General features: G+C 31.7%; 3 protein-coding genes across 5 annotated transcripts; all 3 read right to left on the bottom strand.

Annotated features, from left to right (window-relative positions):
* Window positions 1-7018: 7018 nt before the first annotated feature.
* LOC120071342 (reticulon-4-interacting protein 1, mitochondrial) lies at window positions 7019-12213 on the bottom strand. The gene is made up of 7 exons (XM_039023558.1): window positions 11828-12213; window positions 11360-11587; window positions 8792-8865; window positions 8284-8443; window positions 8052-8171; window positions 7856-7964; window positions 7019-7421 (listed from the first exon to the last, which is right to left on the bottom strand). Exons 1-7 carry the CDS (start codon window positions 12134-12136, stop codon window positions 7237-7239), a joined length of 1185 nt encoding a protein of 394 aa, XP_038879486.1. The 5' UTR covers window positions 12137-12213; the 3' UTR covers window positions 7019-7236.
* A 2344-nt stretch (window positions 12214-14557) lies between these two features.
* Window positions 14558-21585, bottom strand: LOC120070247 (protein SAWADEE HOMEODOMAIN HOMOLOG 2-like). 3 transcript variants are annotated; one of them, XR_005479817.1, is made up of 10 exons: window positions 21280-21585; window positions 20223-20308; window positions 20059-20104; window positions 19826-19979; window positions 18199-18268; window positions 17945-17996; window positions 16974-17117; window positions 16602-16721; window positions 15390-16035; window positions 14558-15103 (listed from the first exon to the last, which is right to left on the bottom strand). XR_005479817.1 is itself a non-coding variant. In XM_039022139.1 (10 exons), exons 3-10 carry the CDS (start codon window positions 20297-20299, stop codon window positions 15613-15615), a joined length of 1086 nt encoding a protein of 361 aa, XP_038878067.1. In that variant the 5' UTR covers window positions 20300-20308; window positions 20701-20816; window positions 21280-21303; the 3' UTR covers window positions 14558-15612. The 3 variants fall into 3 exon arrangements, 2 of the variants coding, with proteins under 2 accessions (XP_038878067.1, XP_038878066.1); XM_039022139.1 differs by adding an exon at window positions 20701-20816 and having other exon boundaries at window positions 14558-16035; window positions 21280-21303; XM_039022138.1 differs by having other exon boundaries at window positions 14558-16035.
* A 1632-nt stretch (window positions 21586-23217) lies between these two features.
* LOC120085098 (transcription elongation factor 1 homolog) lies at window positions 23218-25396 on the bottom strand. The gene is made up of 5 exons (XM_039040992.1): window positions 25247-25396; window positions 24483-24598; window positions 24197-24267; window positions 23709-23730; window positions 23218-23622 (listed from the first exon to the last, which is right to left on the bottom strand). Exons 1-5 carry the CDS (start codon window positions 25355-25357, stop codon window positions 23553-23555), a joined length of 390 nt encoding a protein of 129 aa, XP_038896920.1. The 5' UTR covers window positions 25358-25396; the 3' UTR covers window positions 23218-23552.
* Between the last annotated feature and the right edge of the window lie 695 nt (window positions 25397-26091).

The following is a 26091-nucleotide window of genomic DNA, read 5'->3' as shown; positions in this document are numbered from 1 at the left end:
GAATGGGTTGTATTTCTCTTCATCTCTTCGTTCTCTGCTTTGGTTCCTTCGTATATATTTTTTTTGTTTCTCTATACGTTTCTTCGTTTATCTAATTTCAAATGGATTTTTTGGCTTCTTTGTATGTCTATTCTCCGATTACGAACGATTTTGTTATAAACCTAACGATATTTCGGTTTTTTTTTTATTTTATAGTGGATCTAGGTTTTTTTGTTCATATCTACTTTTTTTTGCATTACCTTGTTCTACGCTGACAATTAATGTTAAATCCATCTTGGTTTCCTCATGCATGTTTGATATTATTTTTTTTATTCTGATTTCCGCTGTACAAAGCAAAACCTTGATAATTTTTTTAATCTATTTATATGTTATTAGATCTGTCTCTGTTCTTTCTCATGCATGTTTGATATTCTTCCTTGCATGTTTGATGTTCTTCATTCGTTGTTTGATTTTCTAATTTTGGACTGTTTAATGCTCTATTTTGCGATTCCGATTCCGAGCTGTTTAAAGCAAACCTTGATGATTTTTATCTTCTTACCGTCTACTGTTCCACTTGCTTGAACGAGTTTTTTTTAATCAATTTATACGTTATTATATTCGTTTATGTTCTTCCTCATGTATGTTTGGTATTCTTTTTTGCATGTTTGATGTTCTTCCTTCGTTGTTTGATTTTCTGATTTGAGACTGTTGAATATTCTATTTTGCGATTCCAATTCCGGACTGTCCAAAGCAAACCTTGATGATTTTTATCTTCCTGTTGTCTACTGTTCTACTTGCTTGAATGAGTTATTTTTTTCTTCCAATTTATATATTATTAAATCCGTCTCTGTTCCTCCTCATGCATGTTTGATGTTCTTCCTTCCATGTTTGATTTTCTTCCTTGTAAACCTTTATAATTTTCATAATCTTTTTCTTCCTCTTACAACTACTGTATTTTGTTCTAATCTGTTTCCTGACTTTTTTCATTCTTTTTTATCCAAATTTTCTCTTGCCGCTTCAATATTAAATCATGTGTCCTTCCCTTGCCCTTTTTTGTATGCTTTTCCATGTAAATTTGAGGCAAGTTAACTCTTGGTAAGGGATGCAAACGGTGTTATTGGAGCTTGGTAGGGGTCAATTCACCCAAGAACATATATTTTGTTATTTTTTTTTAAACGGCCACATGTTTGATCAGTTCATATTATTTTTGTGATCTTCTGAAAAATATTACTGTACTACATCACATTCTCACCAACATAATCAAATATATACAATTTCAATTCCAGACACACTATCCATATTATATAAAAATAAACTATATGATATGTGGAATAATAATGTTAAGATAGCAAGATTCAATATATACACATACAATATACCAATTCATTAGTAATTGGGATAATTACCTTCAATATATATACATACAAGATACAATATATTAATTAATTGAGCAGCAATATGAAATGTATTTTGTTGGTATGTTTTACAAATTGAAGAGAATTATAATTATTACAGTTTTTGAAAAGAATATATGAAAATTAATCTATTATATTTTACAAATTGAGAAAAAAAATTGAAATTATCCAGTTTATGTCATAAATGATTTGAGAAAATACGTGTATATTTGAAAATCAATCAACAATAGCAAAACATAAAAATAAAAAATAAAAAATAAATAAAAAAACAAACAGAAAAAAAAAAGAACTAATCTTATTAAAAAAAAACTGCATCAGAAACCCCAACTCAACTCAACTCAACTCAACTCTACACTCAAACACAGACTTCCAAACTCAATTCAACTCAACACAAAAAATACATACAATAATTACTAATTCAACTCAACTTTGTACAATAAACATAGACAATTTAATTCTCCATATAGTAATTACCAACTCAACTTGACTTTTCCCAAACGTCCTTAAATGAGTTATTATAGTTCATACAACTCTTTCCAAATTTGGAGTTTGGAACCCCCAACACTCCGTTGAGATGTCTGTGTTTGTATGGTAGTAGAAAAGTTAAGAAGTAGTTGGGAGTCACGCGCGATGGAAGAGAGTGGTGAGAAACAGATAAGCGCAATTGGCAAAGTCCCACGCAAAACATGGAGAAGCGCGCATGGCAGCGCGTGGGACAAAAAACGATGGCCCCAGCTCTCTCTGATCCCCTGTGCCCCACTCACACCATTTCTTTTTTCCTCACTTTCTCTAAACAAATACACAATAATAATTCCCTCCCTTTGTTTAAAGAGTATCAACGGTAACATTTATTTATTTAATTGGTTTATTGGAACCCTAATTTCAATCATAAGACATCATTCTAAGATGTGCAATTCTCTTTCCTCAATAAATAAATAAAAATTGTTGCAAACGTTTATATATATATATATATATAAGTTAAAATATCATTTTAGTTTATATAGTCATTTTTAATAAATATTAAATTTAGTTTTCAATATTAAATTTTTATCAAAATTGATTACATAATAATAATTTTTACATATACAAGACGTCTATGTGTATATATTTTCACAATTTATTAGAATTTTTTAATAGAAAAATCAACAATAAACTTAATTAATGCAAAGATTAATTTTAAGATTTATTTAAAAATTCATGAAGACATTTGAAAGTTCAAGTAGCTAGAATAAAATATAAATCTTACAATCTTTAGAATTTAAACTCTTTTTATATTGTATTTAAAAATTTTGTTTAGATTTTATAGTTCATAATAACTTGGTTAATTACGAATTTAATTTTTAGATTTAAAAAATTATTTTAAATAGAAAAATTGTTGAAAATATTTTTAAATATAGAAAAATATCACTAGACAGTAATAGACATATATTGACGTCAATGACACACACTAATAGATATATATCACTAATAGACAATGACATTTTACTGTATTGGTAAATAAGTTGACTCATTTTCTTATATTTGAAAACATTCTCTCAATTTTGGATGATTGTGTTTTTTTTAAAAAAAAAAATTATAAATCAAACCTTTTTTTTTTCCTTTGGTATGATGTTAATAACTCTTAATTAAACGTTCACATTGCACATTGAATGTATTAATGAATCATCATTTGACAAAATATAATAATGGATTACCCAAAAAGTGTGTAAATGGAATAAAATAAAAGTAAGTTATAACTTGAAATGTATTATACTTACCATCTTCATTCAATGAAAAAAGTAAATAAAAAATCATTAAAAAAAAGTAAAAAGAAAAAAAAAATTACCATCTTCAAATATATTTTTCTCACAAATTATTGTACCACCTATATAGATTGAGCTGTTGCTTCAATAATAAGCTCAATTGGCTGAGAGATATCAATTCTCTTCTAATAGGATAATTTATTGTAGCAGTAAATACTATTAAAACTTTGTTGACCTACAAAAAAAAAATAAAAATAAATAATCATTCAAATTTTGAATAAAATTGTGAAAATTGATAATCTTTGGTTTCGTGTGAGATCCACTAAATCAATAATCATTTACGAGGTATAATAAATATACCAACGAGAGGTTTTGAGAATAAGCAACCAAATTGCATCATACACGTGTTAAAAGGAAAACAATGTTATCTAACATTCTTAGTTTAAAAACAAAATCGATTATTCTTATCGAAGTTAGATTCGATACAACATAACAATCAGATATTATGTTAGTTTGTAGTATATTTATTGATTTCGATAAATCAAATAATTTTTTTAAAAAAGGAAAGTCTAGAATTCTTTAGAGGCAAGGCAAGGAAAGGAAGTTGCATGAAATTCTCAACTACCTCACCTAAGGCATCAAATGTTTAGAGATTCATTGCCCTAATTTGTAGGGTAAAGAAAGGGGGGAGAGTTCTTCCAATCCACATGGTCATATCACCATTTCAAAATAAATTAATGATGGGCCAAGCTGGCCCAATTGCATAGGCCAATAAATTAATTTTTCTTTTTTAGGAATTTTTAAAAATAAAAAATAAAACTATTTATACAATACACACAATAGTAAATTTTTAATTTTATCTGATAGAGACTGATGAAGTCTATCAATTTAATATTTATCAATGATAGAAATTTATAGAAGTCTAGATATTGATACGTAGATTTATTGTTATTTCTGTAAATAATTTGGTATCGAAAATATCTTTTATTTTTGAATAAAAAAACACTAGAAAGTGAAATAATGATAGAGGAAATAATGAGAGAGAGGGGGGGTCAAAGGGAAGTTTTTTTTGACCAACATTATACAACTTCCCACAACAGAAGCTGACAAAATGGCCATAAAAAGAAGCTAAGAAAGCTATTAATTTAATGCTAAAATGAAATTAAAGGCTTTTCAAAAGATACCCAATTTATTAAACTTTATATATATATATATATATATAAAGTGAAAAAGACATAATCAAACATTTGCCTTTTGGTTTTGGTTTCATGGGTCTAGATTCTGTCATGTTATTATGTGACCTGTATTTTTTTTTTCTTAATCATTATTAATTTGGACAAATATTCTAATAAATTACAAAATTAAACAAAAAAATTATGCTTCTAATCATTAATGTTTCAAGAGATTAAGACATCTTTAATATAACTATACTAAATAAATAAATGTTGATAAAATTTCCATGAATATGATATTTTAGGTTAGTTAATATATTTATTTCATTGCTTTAATCTTTGTACTTTTTTTAAAAATACAATAATTGAATCTTCATTGTTAAAGAATCTTATTGTCTAGTTGTTTACTTCTTTTGGTTTAATTAACATGGTAGTACTTGATTTTTTAGATTTGTATCATTTAATTTTTATAATTTCATGTTTAATAGGTTCATAAATCTTAAATAGTGTCTAGTGCTTAAACTTTTGATTTTGTGTCTAATAAATTCATGGGTGAATTCTTCACGAAAAAAATGTTTCTTCAATAATGGAATATGATAAGTGAGATCTCGAGTAAGTGTTGAATTTTCAATTGTGTTTAACAAATTATTAACATGTTCAATAATTTTTAAAACTAAAAAACATATTAAACACAAATTGAAACTCACAATGTTTTATTAGACACAAATTTGATATTCTATCTAACAAATTTGTTAATTTGAAAAAAAAAATATTGAATATGTCTTTTGGACTTATTAGATACAAAATCGAAAGTTTAGAGTTTTATTTGACATTTTTAAAATTAAAAAATGATAAGTAAAGTTGTAGTTTATTCTTTTTGTGGTTGTCCAATAATCTCACACTATCATTAACTTTGAAAAAAAATGTTTTCCAAAAAACTCGTTTTTATTTAAATAATTTTGACAAAAATGGTTGAAAATACATTTTAAATGTTAACTCCTATTTTTTTTTAAAAAAACTTATTTTTTAGATTAAATACTTGAAAATATATTTTAAATAAGATTTTCTGACGTAATTTTTGTCATTTAAAAATATGTTTGGACTTTTCAGAAAAAAGAAATACTTTTACTTCAAGAAAATAGATTAAAAAAAGATAAATTCAAGGGGAAAAAAAAAAAAGTAGATTTCACCATTCAATTATTATTATTATTTAGAAAATGAGGCTATAAATTTAGTTTAAATTATTTATTATAAATAAAGTATAAAGCAATGAATGATTTCTTAAAAAAATATAATAATGATAATTTATACATAATCTTATCTCTTTCAAAAAGAGAAAAAGACATAAAGGAGACAAAGATTGCGACTTAAACTCCACTTGTGCCTTGTTGTAATCTCTCCTTTTATCATTACTCTCATAAATCTAAATACTATTGGGGAAAAAAAATAAACTATTAGTTTATCTTATAGTACTTCTAAGAACAAAGGTTGAGAATAATATAGGTTAACAATTTTTTTAAATCAAAAGTTAACTAGTTAAGATGTTTATATTAAATTTTTCTCGACATGTCAATATTTTCTTCGGTATTTTTACGTTTCCATGAGTTCGAAATTGATATGAGGGGCCAAACTATATTTCCATCATATTATAGAAAAATTCATGAAACATAAAAAATAAGCAACAACATATCACTAATGTTATAGATATAATATAAATAATAGACATGATAACTTGTTTAAAAATCATACAATGTTTATTTACTAATTAAATTTATTTTTTAAATTTTTTGATTTTATAAAATTTTCAAAAATATCCATCAAAATCGACATTTTCGTAAAATCAAAATCTCGATATTTTATACTTTGGTTAAGAAATATATCTTCGAGATCAAAAGTTTATATCCTAAATATGCTCTTGAACCGAAAAGATAAAATAAAAAATAATTGAATTTGGTTTTCAATTTATTGTTTTTATTGATTTATTTATTGGAGGTTTTGAATTGTTTGGATTATGTTGAAAGTGATGTTTAACAATTAAATTTGATGTCTTAATAAGAGACCACAAAACAAACAAGAAAGGATCACAGTGGACCAAAGATTATATCCTTTTGGACCACCTCTATCATTTAATTTTGGGATCTTAAGACAAATTCAGAGAATTCCAATCAGATGTTTATGAAAATTCTTTGGTATTCTTTTAGTTTTTAGGGCAAATTGCAAAAATCATTCCTAAAAAAGAGTGGTTATTGCAATTACATACTCAAACTTTTAATTGTAAAAATTAGACCCTCAAACTTCTATAAGTGTTACAATTATACCCTCAAATTACTATAATTGTAAAAATTAGAACCCCAAATGATAAAAATTTAACCTTCAAATTACATCTGTTACAATTTTTACAATGATGTACGGTTAAAGGTCCAATTTTAACACTGATATAAGTTTGAAGGCTCAAATTTCAGAATTGAAAGTTTGAAAGGTATAATTGCAACTATGACTATGGTTTCAATATGGTTATTACAATTTATCATAGTTTTTATAAGTTTGTAATAAAATTCACTTTCTAAATATAAGAAATATATTAAAAAGTACGTATTTGAACTCAAATACTCGTATAACACATTTAAGAATAATGGAGACAATTGCGACAAAGTTCATCAAAGGAGGGGCGAAGAAATGAGAAGATGGAAGATGGGAGAGAGAGGCCACGTCATTGTCTAGTCAAAGGAGGGAAAATAAAAACAACTAAAATGTCCTTTGATAACCATTTTGTTTTTTTCTTTTAGAAATTAAACCTGGCTATCTAGAAAAGGTACGTCACTTTGCAGTTAATGTTCCAAAGCAATTTTGATGCTAAAGAGATGAGAAAATTATTTACAGGATTTAATGCACGTGAGCCAACAAATCAAGTATATATCAAAGGATTTTTCATCTATCAAACTCTAGCACCACTTTACCAGGAATGAGGTTCTTATCCTTTGCATCATGAGCCTCTCTGACTTGTGTAATCGGAAACGTTTTCTCGACTGGTATCTTCAACTTTTCAGCTTCACATAGCCTCCTGATCTCCTCTAAACCTTCGGAATCCGCCCTCATGTATGTCCACCAATATTCTAAAACAACAAAAAGTACAACAGAAACAAAATTGAAGTTACTACCATAAAGTTGATCTATATGGAGTTACAAAAAGTACAACAGGAGGATAAAGTTGGATTCCAATTCCAAAAAGTACAACAGGAGCATAAAGTTGATCTATATGGTTGTTTTATATTAAAGAAACTACCATTTGACAGAGGTTACAAACTTGGGGAGATTTCAGGAGCTCCGAATATCTCCTACCAGTCAACTTTTTCAGGAGCTCCGAATAGCTCCGAATATTAAAACTAAGAAACTTGCTTTTTCAACAAATTAAGCTCAAGAATACACAAAGTTATAGGGAAAATTCAACCGTGAGGGAATATGATGTCAACAATGTAATTGGACAGTTCTGATATTATCTTTAAGTGCATAATGTACTTGGTGAAAGATACAAACTTTTGATCATTACCAATTCCATGAGACCATCTATACTTGAGTTGTTTCTGCAGCAGTATACTTGTAGCAAAAGGAAGCCCGAGAACTAGCCCATATCTATCAGTCAATGATGCAGCCTCGCCCTAAACAAATGGCAATTAGAAGTCTCAATGTCAAGAGCGCTTCAATTCAATACTTCAAGAAAGACTAATTAGCTTATGGCTCTATACCTGAAGTGTCATATAGTGTCCACCTCTATTCAAAAGATGGATTCCAATTCTTTCCGTATCTGGCACGCCAATTGTATCCAAAACGGCATCAAATTTCCCCTTTATTTTGAACTCAATGCCCTATAAACATATGTAAAAAAAGTCATTCAAGCTCCCAGCTTCCAAATGCAAACTATCAATTGCAATCCAATGACAATGACAAGGTCAGACTGGCTAGCGTATGAACCTTTACCTCAGTAGTATAGTCAATTGCTTGCTCAGCACCTGCTGCTAGTAATTTATCTATACTTTGACTTCCACAAGTAGTTGTAACATGGCAGCCTGAAGCAACTGAAAGCTGAATTGCGGAATAACCTACAGCTCCTCCACCACCAATTACTAGTACCCGTTGCCTGCCACCAAAGGAGATTTAATTTTTAAGGAAAACACCAGAAATAATCCCGTTAAAGAAAATGCAAAAAACACAGAAGATTATTTAGTATAATTTTGTTATACAGGGGACAGTGAGGTCAGAATGTAACTAAAAAATGAAATACAATTATCATAAATATTAGAAAATGTGTCAGAAGGATAGCATAGAGGCACCACCACCGCTTAATCCACGAAGCAGAATCAATAAAATTGAAATGTGTGCCTTGCTAGCATAAATCTATAAAATTGAAATGTTGCGCCTTGCTGGAGAAGGTTAATATATTCAGACAGCATAAAACATATAAGTTAACAGAACAAAGTGAACATACCCCTCTGTGATTCTAGCGGTACTTTTTAGAGCCCGCCATGCAGTCAATGCAGCAAAAGGAATGGCACTTGCTTCCTGATAGAGAAGATGATTTTAAAATGAACCAAGGAATCAGGGAAGATTTTATTTCTTTTTTTTTTTTTAAAAAAAAATATATGTAGGACTGCTTATAGTCGAAAATGACAAAGATCAGTCAAGTTTAGTAGATTGCTTGATACAATACAAATACAGTCAGATAAAGACAGCTTTATAATTTTTTGATTAGGTTTGCTGATTGTTGGATTAGCTGATTAATTGGTTTTAGTAGTAGTTACTAGTTAGTTTTGTTGTTGGAGTATTGCTGAAAATGACAGCCCTTTTGCTAGTTTATTTCTTATAAGACGTAGTTACTTCATTAGTTAATTCATATTCTCTTTAAATAAAAGGACAGGTTGTGTGTTGGCAAGGACAAAGTCACGCAATACCCACTTAAATTATTTCAATCTTAGACCTTGGGCATATTATAGTTATCCAATTCTGTACACAGAAAATATTTCGTTTTTCTTACTAATAGGCTGCTCCAAAACTCTTACGAATCTTCCATTATTATGAGTCCATTTTTGTTTTACTTGTTTATATTTTGCAGCCATGTACCAACATGGAAGGTGCGTTGAAATTTGAAGTAGAGATTCAAGACTTAAAGAGGCTACATGGGAAGATTTGACAGAAGTAGAACTACACAGTTATATAAGAAAATATGTTAAAGAATCAATCCAATTAGAATGAAGATTGTTGTGCCAAGCCTCAAGGAGACAAACACGAAAGTATCTCCTGAAAAATGACTCATCTTCGAGCCTATACACAGTTAATCTTGGTGTATTATCTAGTACTACTTATTTTGATTTTTTTGCATGAATTTAAAGCACTAATAAAGGAGCTATGCTGCCCACATGTGAAGTACAAAACAAAGACATTATTTAAAAAATATTGCTCCAAGCTTGTCTATAAACTCATCTATGGTCGAAAGTTCAAGAAGGATCAAAAGAGAGCTAGATTGTTAACATCTCATGACTACAATTTGCTCTTAAAGGTGACAGTTTAGATTCGAAGACGAGCCCTTCAAAAGGAGGAGAGATGGGCTCAAAGTTATTATTTATAATTTCTTTAATAAGTTAGCTGTAATTTTATTGTTTGCAATTTTATCCTTTCTAAAACTTGTTAAATAAAGGTATTTCTGTCTTTTACTAAGATCTATGATATGACACATATTAGGGTTTTGGGAGGCTATCCATAAAGCCTGACCATTAGGTTGTACAGAACAGTTTTTGGATTTTGAATTTTTTAAAATGAGATTGTTTCTTTGTTTTTTTTATATATCCATAAATGTTTGAGTCATGAGATCTTTCCACTGTGTTGATGAAGATTCATCATGATCCTTTTTGCAATTCTTGATCTAGAGTTGCAGGATCATTCAAGTAAGAAAGATTAACTTGCTTGTGGAGTGTTCAAAATTTGAGTGGGAGACTAGTTTTCCTTACCTCTCGGTCTCGATCACCAGGTAACCTTATCTAACTCTCCTTGGAATTGTGTTGATTGATTTTGGGAGATTTAAAATTTGTCAAGTAAAGGTTCGAATAACCAAAGGGTTCCTAATTCTTAAATTGCTAGTTTTAGTATCGCATTCATGTGCCATTATCAAATAATAAGAAATCTGGATAAGAATCTACAAATCTATAATTAAACTAGAATGCCCTTTGTACTTGACAACTTTTGATTTTTTTTTGTTTTTGAATAGTTGTAGACACTTAGATGATAGGCTGCATGTATCATTGTGAATAAGGAAAATGGGGTGCCAACCAATGAAGGCAGGAAAGTTATGATGACAAAGATTGCAACCAAGCTTCATGATTCTATGCTTGATATCAATAAGTGAATAAATTGATCAGAACCAGAAGTTGAAAGGGAAAATTATGAAAACTGTGTTACCAGTACCACTAACAATTTCGGAAATATACGAAGGCATATTAAGCATTCAAGAGATTCAGTCCTCTCCCACTATTCATAATTCAATATTTTCCTAATCTCAACCCTCCCAAACTAACTCTATTAATAGGTATAGTTACTCTAGCACGCTTTCTAGTGAATGATTAATACGCCCCTAACAACATTCCTAACACCTTCCTCTGCTCTGATAGGCAAATAAATTTAAGTCTCGAGAGTTGCATCTGAATCTAACAAATAAATCTGCCCACATAAAAGTCAGAAGAAGAAACAAGGACAGTAGAAACTTTCAGCATTACCATATAGAAACTTCCATCCACACATTTCTTCTTTCTATGAAAAGAAGAACATTGAAAAAAAAAATAATGAAAGAATACAAAGGCATACAACAAGAAAACCAAGCCACTAGCCACACAAAATTTTACAGGATGAATGAGTTGATTTAGCAGTGGCAGAACAAACAAGGAGAGCAAAGCACCAAAAGCTTCTTCTCCAACATCAAGCAGAATAATTGATTAGAACGATAATATGCACAACAACATCAAGAGAAATAAAAAAAGAACAGTAAAGAAATCACTTCAATAATTACCACATGTGAAAATGATACTGGTTTAGCAGTTAATTCATCTTCTGAAAGTATTGCGTAATCAGCGTAAGTACCCCTCACAGCAGTTGGATGCAAAGCTCCAAAAACTTCTTGTCCAACACTTACTGAACGAACCGAAGAACCAACAGCCGCAACTTCACCACTGATATCACGGCCCAAAATGACCGGTAAAAGTGGTTCAAAGATTGAACGACCATAACCCGATCGCATCTGGGAAAAACAATAAAACCCCAGAATTAAAATACATTGTAGTTCCAATATCAAATAGACAACCAAGATTTCAAGGGAAGGCAGTAAATCTCTTCACCCAAATCTTGAAATACTCCATGGATGAAACCCTTTTACTAACAATACTTAAACCCAAAAAACAAGAAGTAAAAAGAAATCCACCTGAAATAAAATGACCAAGAACAGTGAAATTTAGAAAGAAAAAAAACAAAAGACACTCACTCGGGTATCAAGTGGGTTGATGGAAACAGCGCGGGCCCGGACAAGAACCTCATGAGGCTTGAGAATGGGGACGTGAACATCGGACCGGAGCTGGAGCACCTCCGGACCACCAAAATGGGGCAAAACGACGGCTCTGCAAGTGGTGACGAGGGTTCTAAAGCCAGGACTCAGGAAAGGGGATCGAAGTCGGAATATAGAGGCAGGAGATCGTAGTAGAGCTGGCATTGTTGATGAATTTCCAAATGGAGTAATGGGTTTACAGAGAGAGAATCGGAAGAAAGAAGAAGGTGGACGTGTCTGAATGTCCATCCGCGCAGTGATGAAGAATAATGGGTTTATCGAAGACTTTGTCACCACAACCAACACACAACCGTTTTTTTCCCCCTTTTTTTCCTTTTTTTCTTCTTCTTATTATTTGAGATTAAAAGTAGTTTTTTGTTAAAAGTTTAAAACAACTATGAATGGGTTTAACTAAATTTTAATTGGGTGAGTCATTCCACTTTGAATTCAAAAGTTGAATCTCAATCTTCACAATTTTTGTAAAGAAAAAGATCCAAATTTCTAATGTTTGAATTCTAATTTAGGCCACGTTTATACTGATTAAAAAGTAATTCATCAATGGTAATGTAAAAAGTAGATTCTAATTAATTATTTTTGTTGGTCTTGACTTGTTTTCCATAATCGTAATAAGATATGAGGTCTCTTTTGAAATTTGTAATCACTCGTGTAATTTGATTGAGGAATAAAAGGTGTTCAGTTTGATTCTAATTGAAAATGACGTAGACCAACTATCTTTACCATTATCGTTATCATTACCACTACTGTAACAGTATAAAAATTATGAATTTGGCAGTAATAGTAAAATATGACAGCTTCACAATTCAAGGTAAACGCGATCAAAAGCAATTCAATTATGTTTGCGATTTATGCCCTTTACGATTCATCCACCAAAGAAATCTTATTTCAATTATACAAGTTTTCATTACTGCTTGGTAAACGTAGCCTTAGTGTTCTTACAAATATTTTTTTTAATTAAATTTTGTTCCTTTTTTTGTTTAGATTAAATATATTTGGATTTTTTTTATATGTTATATCTTTTTTATTTTTATTAAGTTAGAATTGATTTATTTAATGATGATAGAAGTGTATTTTGTTTTAATTGAATAATACATATCGATTAATATGTTAATTTGATCTCCTACTCAAGGAATTGTTTGATTGCACGTGATTTTGAGAGACTCCAAATGAATTTGTTTTCTTTTTATCCCATAAAAAATGGAATAACTTTTCTCTTTTTTGATTACCACAAAAGAAAATTATTTGAAATCTATGGTGATTTGTAAAATAGTACCCTAACTAAAATGATTGAATTATAGAAGATTTCATAGAATTTGAAGGTGTATATGACATTATTTGTAACTTATATAGATATGTAAAAAGTCAGGATTGTTATTAGCATTCATTTCAACTCATGAGATATTTGTGACATTTACCATGTTATATACTTTCTAACTTCTAAAATTCTCTAATAATTTTTTTAACAGGTTAAAATAGAACTTTTCAAAGTTAGAGATTTTAGTATAATTTAACCAAAAAAATCATTTTAAAAAAAAATCATTTTAATTTTTATAATTTGCACGAAAGCTATTTTGGTCACTGTGTTAATTACTCCATAATTATTTAACCAAATGTAAATTCATTCTAACTCAACATTTGAATTCTAATACGGATAAACATCAATTATATCGATTCATGATATAGTTTAGTAAATAAATGCACTAATGACAATTTGTCAATGATTTGAACCTCCACCCGCAATTGTGGAACTAAAAAAGACATCATTTAAGATTTTTAAAAATGTAATGGTAAATTTATAAAATAATTATTAAGAATTTAAATACATTTCATGCTAGGTTTAAGGACTATGTTCAAAAGTGGAACCACAATATAAATATTGAAAAAAGGAATTTATTGTTTAAACTTCACTCTTAAACCGTACCAAATCAAACCAAACAAATTTACAAATAGATCTTTGTCAATTCGATTTTACTTATCCTTCAAATTAAATAGATACATCAAACTATCCAATTCCTGTTGGTGTTACACATATTTGATCTTTGTTTAGGCATATTTCTTGATCTATTTTTCAACTTCTCTCTTCTAATTTTACATGATGCAAGGGTCAATTTAACAAATATTTTGTCCAAAAATCAAGTAACATTCCCAATGTTATACTTCAACATTATGTTTATATATTTTTTCATTCTTTTTCAAGGAAAGTCAAGTTCTACGTACAAACTATGTTTAGAAGAGATAGTAGTGGGATCAAAAGTACTTATCAATGTTTATGATAGAAAGTGATTTTAGTCTTTAGACAGAAAAGAGTTAGATTTAATAATCATGATGATGATAACAACTAAAAAAGAAAAAATTTCATGAATAGAAAAAATGTTAAACTATTTACAGAAATAACAAAAAAAACATTGATAAACTTCTATCAGCGTCTATTACATGATATCAATGATGAACTTCTATAAGTTTCTATCACTAATAAATACTGATAAATTTCTATCCGCCTCTATCAATCTCTATTAGAAAATTAAATTTTATTATTTTGTGTAAATAATTTCCCTTATTTTTCTATTTTTGAAGATCTCCATTTAGAACATACACACACATCATCTTGCTTAGTTGACCAACCCTTGCACATGGGTGGAATCAGAATTCTTCTTTTAAGGGGTAAATTTTTTACCTAGCATTAGCTTAACGGTAATATAGCAAAATTTGTATATAGAATCTTAGATTTTTACCTAGCAAAATGTCTATATAGAATTGGGGCTACATAATTCCAAGGATATTATATATACAGTTTTAAAATTATGACAAACGGGGAGGCGTCAAAGAGCTTAACGATAATGGGCGTGACCTTCCTTCCTTGCGGTCGGAGGTTCGATCCTCCATTCCTGCAGTTTTTGTACTATTAGAAGAAGAAGAAAAGAAAAAGGTCGAGGCGTAGCCTCAAAGTCAAGTCTCCTCAAATCCTTGAGAGAGGCAGTCTGAAAGGCCTTGTCTCGAACAGAACAGAGTTTCTACCCTTCTCATGAAAGATAAGAGAAGAACTTTTGCTTCCCTTACTCCAATTTCCAAATTCAATCAGTCACTCAATCCAAATCCCATCGGGTGGTTTTCAAATCATTGCCTTATCCCCTCACTTCCCCATTCCTCCTTGATAATCCCTTGAATAGATACTTCTCTGAGGAATACTTCTCAGAGATCCTAAAAGGGTCACCAGAGATAGAAGAACAGAAGGAAGAAAGAAGAAAATTACTATTGATATGAATATGTGTATGTATGTTTAAAGTTTCATGTAATGTGCCCTTCAGCAAAAGGTACATGAACAAGTCCAGTTTTCGCATGCCATTCAACTCGAGAGTGTCCTTTTTCGATTGTTACAGTATCATTAGCAGTAAACTATGTTATCAGTATGGATTGTGCAAGTGTAGAGCCATGTTTGGCTAAGCAGAGAAGAAAAAGTTAAAACAAGAGAGATGATGCCTCTGACCTGTTCGATACTACACTCGAGGCGTGACTCCTGCATTTTTCATCCGTCAAGAACATTCAGCATTCACAGCAAGTGGATGGGAACCTATAACTTTGAAACATGGGGCAAAAAGAACAGACTTTGCTAGGTATTTACTCATCCTAAATAAACGAGTCAGGCAAAATTTTAAATTGATAGGTTCAGTTAAAATTAGACTGATGGAGAAATTTATTTTTCCCCATAATCAACTAAGTAACTTCCCATCAGACACATTGTCAGCTGACCCACCAGAAACAGTGTTCGTCACGATACCAACCGAGAATGCAGAGCCACCTGCAGGGTTGCCAGAGTTGAATGTGGTTGGAGCACTGTGAATACCAGAGTTGAATGTCGTTGGAGCACTGTTAGTTTCAGTATTCCTTGCTTCCTGAGTATTAGTTTGGGCATGGACATTTATATTGGCATTTGCATTTGGTATAACCAAGGTTGTATCCTTGTTGAGTGGCTTTTGTGTTGTCTCGAAATTTATCCTCTGACCACTGAGCAGTACAGAATCCATGCTAGACTTTGAGGGCTCAATGGATGCTGCTTCATTTACGGCATGAAGCTGTTGCAACCGGTAATCAGTTTCAGGCCGACGGCAAATCTTTCTCAACTGAACAATTTCCTAACAATAATTCAGACCAAGACAAGTCAATAATCCTGAACAACATACAACGCCTGATTAATAACACAGGTATTGCTTATTAATGATAACCTCTTCTCTTTTATTTTCTGGAAGAAGAAGAAGAAGAAACAAGAATTTCATAGATGAATTTTAGAAAAAGGTAGAACCCATGGAGGATTACAAAACATTCTTCACGTAGCTATAAGGTTAGCTACTGAAATGACAATGAACCAATCAACCCTAAGAAAACCAACTACCCAGCCTACTCACTATAACTCCAAAGAAAGAGTTTAAAAGAGAAAACCACTAACCAAGCTCTTAATTTCCAGTTTTCCCCACATCAAAAGCTAAAGTCTTCAGCCCATGCGAAATTAACACAAACAAAAGTACACAGAAAAAGAGATTCGTTTCTAGTGCAATGCAAAACATACAATGTCAACGCACAAAGTAATGGTTATATATTGATGTGATGTTTGTGTTCATTGCAACCCCCCAAAAGCTGATGTTGTAGGTAGGAGAGTAATACTGAATAGAAACAAGCAAAAGAACCTGAAGAAGATACATACCTCAGATTGATCGTGATCATAGCGAACCAAAAACCTGCAGCGACAACCTCGTACATCATGTCTTCTTCGTTGTGTATCAAGCACGTGGGCATCAAAGTAAAGTGCCTGCTCTTTACCCTCCTGAAAATTTTGAAGAAAATGGAATTTCTCAAAAGAAAAAAAGTTTCCCAATAACTAGTAGAATGTGTGTCGAGTTTTCTAGTGAGAATGTTAAAAGATCATTGTGTACTCCATCTAGGGGAGTGGTTTTACAAGGTAGTTGAAAATTAGGTCCAAAAGAGATTATCCTGAATTGATTGCAAGAAGGTGATGCAAAAGGGGCCTCCCTTTAAGTACTATTAAAGTCTGGAGAAGCCAAAAAAATGATTTTACCTGAAAGCATAAGATGAGGTCGCCTGGAAGAACTGCCACACATTCTGATGATTCACAAGGTAAAGAACGAGGTCTAATGTTCCTTCGGATATTAACCCACTCATCCTCCTCAGATCCAAAACCAGAAAATCTAACTAGTACTTCCTGAGAAACAACTACTATTAGGTTTCCTGACAAACAACACTTATTAGGTAATAGAGCCAGATTCAAGCAAACAAATCAAATAATCAGATTTATTTATAAACATCATGAACATCAACAATTAAGGCATCTATTCCTTCCTTTGAGGTCCAAAGAATCACATTTTCACCACAACATTTGTTGTACTCGACAAAAAATCAGGAGACAAACTTTTGAATTACAATCAAATACAGATCTTGGACCATTTTAGGGAATCACCAAAATATTGGTCAGATAAGTTGTTGTTTAACCCTAAATATGCATATACAAATTCAAAGGTAGGGTGGGAGAAAAGAATTGGGGGAAGAAACATCCAGGGTAATACTAACTTGCAAGTCACAAAATAGACAATGATACAATTGCCTCTCTGCAATACTAAGAAAACCCCATAGTTATAAATTTTGTTTTAGTTTGAGACCACGCCTAACCATATATCATAAAATACTTAGAGAAAATATAGGATTGAGAATGTGATCCAAAAGGTTTTGAATCCACCTCCACACTAATGAATAGTGAATAGCCCTTGACATTAGGCCCAAGGGCTGGGGATAGAAGACAGTGGAATTTTTACCCCTTGGAGTACAACCACATGTTGTAATGTTATCCTACATCTAAATGGAGATTGTGGCCGTTCAAAAATTAATTGGCTTAATACTTACATGTTCATTTTTTAATGATAAAAGCTTTAATTAATGCGAGAATACGTGCACAGCAGATAGGTTGACAAGGGAAGAAAAGCAACATAATGCTTCCTTAAAAAAATAATTTCCATGTAAGAGGTGCAAAATTACCGGGTCACCACTTTCCACGGATCTATGGGATAAAAAGGTAGCAACGTCATACCTGAACATATGAACAGTTAAAAAAACATCAATTATTAATTTCTTGTATTATGCAAACATGTGTGCTGCATGTGTAATTAATTCACATGTATATGTAAGGAATTCCAATTGTTCCTATACACCTCTCATGAAGAAGTTTATCAAGCATGGAGACCAGCAAATTCACACCAAAAATCCCATATTTGTAGACAAGCTATACTAACCATGCACCATCCCTCCCAGATTTAGCTTCAAATTCTGACAATGGATTTTCTGGAGCACCCTTAGCAGAACCTGGAGTTTGGCACAGAAATTGAATGAAAAACTGAAAGATGTTGATGTTAATAAGATAATTACTTCGCAACTGTTTGACACTGACATATACTCTCAGTCCAACGTGTGTCAAGTGGTCAACACGTCCAATAAGTTTTTGCACACATATAATTTGTTCACACACTATCCAAACTGAAGCATCCATGCTTCATAGCTTTCCACACCATGTCATTCTAAAAAATTATAGTTCTTCACAGGACATGAACATGGCCAACCCATGATTTAATGTAAAAAAGAATATATCATGGATTTCCTTCAGACTTGTAGGACCAAGAAAACTAGCATTGAGAACCATCATGGGAAAGGTTTAATTATCTTTTAAAATATATTTGAAGGTTAAAATTGACTACAATAATATTATGGAATAAGGTTTATCAAGACCATACTAACTTCTTGTGGGAAATATGTACCATAAACACTCTATTCCAATTGAAAAAACAATACTCACGCAGTAAACCCTGGCATTTAAAAAATACACCTAACTGCTCTTTGCACAAAGTAGGATCTTTTAAATGCAAGGAACCTCAGGAACTTTTTTTTTTAAAATAAGAAAGTAGCTTTCATTGAGAAATATGAAAGAATATACAAGGGCATACACAAAACAAACAAACCAACAAAAAGAACCCACATAACTACAAGAAATGAACCAATTCAAAAGAATAAGATTCAACTAATAATAACGAAGTACCTCAACCACTGAGGTATTAAACCTACTGTTCCCTTTAAAAATCTATTATTCCTCTCTAAGCCAAATCCTCCAAACAACAGCAAAGAAGTAAGTTTGCCATAACTTTCACTTCTCCCTAAAGGTAGGAAAAAGCAGAATCTCCTCTATCTTGGCCATGCAATTCCTATTCCATGCCAAAGACACACCAAAGGCCCCCAAAAACCAAGAACCAAATTGAAAGAGGAAACTGGCAGCTCCAAAGAACTTGATCAAGGTCTTATGCAGCTCCTCTACGAAAGGAACACCACTGAGGCCCAAGAAAGAAGGTAGAGTCCCTCTGCACATAGTCCATAGTATTAACTTTCTCATGTAAGACCTGCTAAGCCAAGAATTTAACAAAAGAATCTAACCTTCTGAATTTTAACCTTCCAAATCAAGGAAACAAAAGAGGGGAGTGAGGGGCACAAAGGAATGCTCAGGAGGTGGAAAAGAGAACCAGATGAAAAGCCTTGAGAAGGACAACGGGACATAAAAGCTAGCAGTTCAATTTGCAGTTTGTTTTTTCATAACAATTCCATAAGTATGTAGAAATCAAAATGAAGATTTGATGCCATTAAAGTTCCCACGCCTCCACATATAACTTCTCCCCCGTGACTAGCGATCAATAGAGGAAAAGTTTTGAAATGACGATAGAAGCCTAGACTGAGGCTTTGACGAACACCATTCTACCACTAGGAAAGGTTTGTGATGATAAGCTAATAACAAACATGTAAAAAAAAAAAATGAAAAAACAGGATAAGAAAATGAAAATATTTAAGAACTTATAAAAACATAACAATTTTTTTTAATACCTACTGGTACGGGAGCAGGAACAACTATGGTTTGAGGCACATTTCTCACAGGTGTTGACTCAATTTGGACAATTGGAGAGACGGCTAACTTTCCAGGAGCCTTGGTTGTCTTTGCTCTGATAGCATATCGTCTATTCTGGAACCAATTCCAAACCTAAGAAGAGAAAACAATAATTAGCAGAACACCTCTACCTATCATATCAAGGTCAAGTATAGAACAGAAGCCACCATACTTGCTTCATTTGCACAGCAATCTTCCCTTTCCGTTCTACTGATTCACTATAACAACATAAACAAATTATTCTTTTGACTCTTCAATCCTGTCTTTTATAAAAAAAACATAAAAAGTTCAATTCAAATTAATAAAAGCCACAGTAGGCTACTGCTCAATGCCCACCTAAACTTCTCAGCAAGAGCAACAAGAACTTCCCGAGCTGGCATGGTATTATTATGTCCTTGCAATATAGCTTCCATCTCTGCGACCTTGATAAAAATAAGAATTGAATATTACATCACCGGAAGTTTTGAGGAAGTGTTCCCTATGAGATTACAATGCCTAGAAACAACTATAATAGCAGCCTTAAAGCAAGAACAGGGAAACTGCATTTGATTAAAATAATTTTCAATTTCTTATCAAGAATGTACTTCCTTGTAGAACAAAATACATCCGGCAGGAAAATTAATTAACTTCTTGTAGATTGAATACCAAAACGGCCAAAAGAATTCAAACTGTTCCATTTCGAAATGGTGGTCAACACAATTTCCAGAAAAACTAGATGGTTAGATCTATTTCTTGGGTCTAGAACAAATTTTATCAAAATCTGTAAACCAAAAGTTCAACTCCCAGCAACATCAAAATCTCTGTCACCACTCACCAAAACGTAAAGATGGAAAGGGTGATTGAAAATGGCACTCTTCCAAATTACCGTTATCCAGCAAACCCCAACAGTCTCCCTCTCTGCAATCCTCACCTAAATGCAGCTACCTACACCTACACTAACCATATCCTCGACTCTATGCAATTAAATCAAACCAATTACAGAAGTAGTAATTTGGGGGCAGGACATCGTAATTCAAAAGGGAAAAAACACAATCACCAGTGGAATAAGAAATGGGGGAAAATGTAAGAAAATAAACTGAATACGAGTTCAAATAACGGAGCAGCTAATCAATTCAAAAGAACACGATTAGAAACCTCCATAAAAGACCAGTATTGAAAAAAGAAAACAAGCAGAATAATCAGTAAACACAATCTTTTTTTTTCTTTTTTTTTTTTTTTTTTTTTTTTGAAAAAAACAATCAATCCTGCCAATAGATGTAACAATTGAGCAACCCCAGAAAAATTTTCAACTCCAACATCGAACATGCATCACGAACGCATCATTCACAGTAAGAAAAGAGAAAAAAGAGGGAAAAGCAACAAAGGGGAGGAAGAAGAAGAAGCGGAGAAAAACCTCGGAAGCCGTGAAACGGAAGGCAGGGCCTCCATTGCTGGGAGGCCGACCCATAAGCTAAAGTTCTTCGCTGTATTTCTCTGATTTCGGCGTCGCTATCGAAGAAGAAACAAAGAAAAAGTGCCGGGAAAAAGAACTCAGAATTGAAGATCCCGTCTACAGAAATGAAATTCGTTATTTTGGGAAATCTTTGAGCGAATATAAATGAATGTATTATATATACACATATATAGATATATATATATATAATGATGGAGCGAAAGATGGAAGCTTTAAGCCCAAAAACAAAATTCCCAGGTGATTCCGTACCAAATATCAAACTTTTACTTGTGTACCTCAAAAAAGGAAGGAAAAAAAAAACCCAAATCTCAGCATATACTTATTTAGGTTTTAACATTAGGTTTGTTTTTCAAACTCTAATATTTGATCCTCTCCATATTCTCTATTTTTGTATTTTGGTTCTAAATTTTTCCTAAAGGCCGTTGTCTTAGATGTTGTTTTTAAAATATTTGATTTTCATGTCTTGGTTGTAAACTGTAACTAAACCTAATAAAAAATGTTGAGGCATATATTCGTAAATCAAATTATCAGATTCAGTATATCGTTGAACTAGAAAAATAAACAATTAAAAGGATTTAAAAAATGCTTAAAAATTTGTCTAAACAATTCGTTTGAATATGATTGATTGATCTTACCTAGGTTACATCGAAAAAATGATTGATTTGTTATGCTATATTAAGAATTTTCATATTTAAGCAAAATTGTTATGATAATATTGAGTGATGTAGTACATGTTAATTATCATTGTTCTTCTGATCACTTTAATAAGAGTTAACTACTCACAGTATGTGTTCGTAAGGTCTGTGGTTCAATCCTTACACCTTTATCATCATACTAAAAAAGATACTCACTACTTAATTTTTGTTATGCTAACTGTTATTTCATAATATTTTATTTATTTATTTGAGAAAATAAGCTAATCCATATTCTATCTCCAAAATTGTTTCAAATTTTATGACCAAAACAATGCAAATTTTGAAAAATAAGTTTTTATATTTTTATTGTATCCAGATTTTGAAATTTAACTTCTAAAATACATAGTTTATACTATTAAAATTTGTATCATGTAATGTATTATAAATTATATAAAATTACAAATTATTTTCAAACATAAAACATGTTCTTAAATAAATCAATAATGGTTTATTGAGAACTAATATTAAGTGGATAGATAACTAGTCTAACCATTTATAAAATACAGTATGTTTAAATTTGAATGTAATTCCTGAATCTCATATCAAACACCACATTGAGTAGTTTGGTTTTCAAATTCCTTACTCATGGGACCCTAAATTAATCGATTAGATAAATCTATAAAAGAAAAGGTTTTTGAAAAAGAAGGGAAAGGTGTGAGCGGTTTTACTGCATATTTAAATTAAATATGGAAGATACTGAAAATTTAAGGAAGTGGGTGGGCGCCATGAGCATTTTCACGGGTGCACTAAAAACACACACCACTAATTTTCCATTTAAATATATTTTCGTAGCCATATCTACACCAAATGTCTATATTATCATGTAAACTATTTAAAATCTTCTTACCATTATTAAAAATTATCATTAAAGTTGGAAAGATCACTGCATTATTAAAGGTTACGGATGAAATCGACGAGATTCAGATCATATGTTAGAAATCAAATAGACCTACAAAGTAATTTAACAAACTGACATATTAGAAGCCAAACTCATGTATCCAATTGCCAACAACCCTATAGCTCAATTGACATAAAACCACCTTTTCATCCACAAATCAGAATATTATTTTAAAAAAGAATCAGTTTAAAAGCACTTACAGACATCAAGTTGTGAAAATCTTGGTTTCAAACAATTTATAGCTCATCCCTTACCTCCATTAAAGAAAAAGAACATCCTCAAACATTTCATTTAAAAGAAGATTGAATTATTCGCAATAATAAAGGATGGTTGGTTCAGGACCCCACTCTCCATCCGCAAATACCAACTCCAAGATTCGTAATTCAAAAATCATGAAAGCAGGTTACAAATACGTAGAATTCGTGATAAAGTCAAAGTGCAAGCCGTTACAACACACTTCTGTACATACATACTTGTCTAATCTATTATACTGCTACGAGGGTAAAAGTGTTGTTATACCAAACAGTAAAGACCCCCTCTTAATTTAGGTTCATAAAAGGAACTTCGAACTAGCCAGCTTCGTTTTTCATAGAAAAACGGCAAGCTTCAACCTTTCCCAATTAGTCCCTCAAGGCAGCATCATCTTCAAGGTTGTTGACCCGCTCACATTCATCGATCCATTCACTATATCTGATCAAAAGCAAAACATCACGTCAACTTAAGCACTATAGAGCATCAATATTGACAAAACACGGTTGCTTTTAATTCATACTTACACGTCTATTGCCTCGCTCAAAGCTGCAAAATAAAAGAATTGAAATGTTAGTGCTAATAAAATTTTCTCCACAGACAGACTAATTAATGAAAACAAGCCATGGATTAGACACGGAGACAATTAAATCCACCCAAATCATACATGATGCCCTACACACACTTGGACGCATTTTCATCTGAAAGACCTCCTACAACAGGAACAAAAATCTAATGATCATGGAAGGTGGGATAACTCCATGACAAAAGCTTCCCCTCATCCATACTTGAACACAGAGAAATGGGATTCACTAGAATAATCCTATGACCCTGTGCATTTTTTATAGTTCAGATCAAGCAAAAACTGATCCAGAAGGAGAAAAATATCCATTAAAAATATTCTAAAAGAAGAATCCTACAAAAAAATTCATAAATTGTTTCTATCACATCATAACATAAAGTACAAAGTAAAACATACATGACAGATAGCGAATAAGAGAATCAGAGAGAATACCTGTAATAGTTGTGCTAAAGCTTTCCTGGCAAATCCTACAGGAGGCTTCCCCAATCAGATTCTTCAAATCACTAAAAATCATACAAATATCCTCGTCACAATGCAAAACAAATGAGGCACCCAGATAGAGAGACTAGTCCATGAGACAAGTAACTGAATATTATACATGCATATTGCCTATTCCAGCTTTCTCACTATGCCACAAAAATACTAAAATCCTTATAACACGTCCCTCCCAACCTCATGTGTTACAAGTACCCAAGAGGAACCAAATGCAAATACTTACATGCGACATTCAACACTGGTCCCATGATTGCAGAAGGGACAGCTAAAAACAGTATCAAGCTTGTCCATTCTCTTCTTAGGTGGGGGCTTTGCTCTTGACTTCCGTTTCCCCATATCCTGTGAAAAGGTTGTCCACATCCATAACAGGGTCGTAATCAAACTCAAAATGATATAAAGCGTAGACCTCTAGAGCATATCAAGCACAGTCAAGAAGCCATCAATCCTCATACAGTGAAACTCTTAATCACCACCCGTCCTCATTATCCCAAAACATTCATGCCCAATTCATAAAATACTACAATTTAAGAAAAACAGTACTAGAGATGCAAGTTTCACTTCCCTACGAAATCATAAAAATTTATCGACTATGGAAAGAACCAGAAGCAAACAATAACCAAAACCACCGGAGAATTCCATTCTCGCCACGGACAACATAACCTAAAGTTGCTCGCTGTCTCCCAAATTGAGCAGTACCACGATAGCAATTACTCAATTTCACGCAGAAAATCCAGATATGCATATCCAGCAATTCTATTCTTCACCACCGCCGAAAAAAATGAAACAGGAACATGAAAGAACAAACAATCGCAACGAAAAACGTAAAGACGTTCAACATTACATAAGAACGGGAAGCGCACCACAAGATACGACAAGAAGAAACCCTAGGTTGCAAGCAGTAAGGAAAAAGTACAATAATCTACAAATAAAAAGCTTGACAAAACCCTAGAACTACGAACCCTAAGAGAGAGATTGAAGAAGACGCACCTGATCGCTGATCCAAATGGGAGAGATTGTCGTTCGCAATTGCAATTGTATCGCTGGGCGAATTGATGAATAGAAAATAAAATTGGAGGTGGTGGTGATATTTATAGACATTGAGATTGAACAGTTTTACTAGAATACCCCTGGATTGATTCTATAACTACAGAAAAGCCTCTAATAATGCCATATATCTCACCAGCCATGGAGGGTATGTCGCCAGGGATGCAACAAAAAAATCGAAAGATCGAAAAACCAAATCAATCTAAATCGATTTAATTGTTTGATTTGGTTTATTAGTATAAAATTAGAAATATTAATAGTAATTAAAAGTATTAGTTCGAATCGATTTTGATTTAAAAAATTAATAAAAACTGAACCAAATCGAGGATATATATACATTAAGAATAAACTCTAACATTAAGTATTTTTAGTATTTTAATTATTATGGGGCATATATATTTGTTGTTTAGAAAATAAGACCAGTTTATGCTACTTGTATGTTTTTTATTTAAAAAAGTGATAGAAAAAAATATCAAATTTCAATCTATAAGAAAAAGAAATAGACTTAACTCTCATTTAAAATTAGTAAAAGTAACCCATTCAAAACAAATGTAGAAATAAAAATAAGGTTTAAAAGAAAATATAAAAAAACTAAAACAAATCGATAATAAACCGAATCAAATAAAAAATAATTTATTGGTTAGGTTATTTAATAAACCTTGGTTTAGATCATTTCTTTGTAAAAGCATTGGTTTAGTTTGGTTTTTGTTAACCCTAAAATCGATAAAGCCGAACCGACTATCACCTTAATAAAGTCATCCTATATGTGGAGCCCAGAGAATCATTGT

This window comes from Benincasa hispida, chromosome 1 (assembly GCF_009727055.1).
Source record: "Benincasa hispida cultivar B227 chromosome 1, ASM972705v1, whole genome shotgun sequence".
In the NCBI taxonomy this organism is placed as follows: domain Eukaryota; kingdom Viridiplantae; phylum Streptophyta; class Magnoliopsida; order Cucurbitales; family Cucurbitaceae; genus Benincasa; species Benincasa hispida.
Note: the sequence above shows the minus strand (reverse complement) of the source record. Positions and strands in the feature narration are given on the sequence as shown.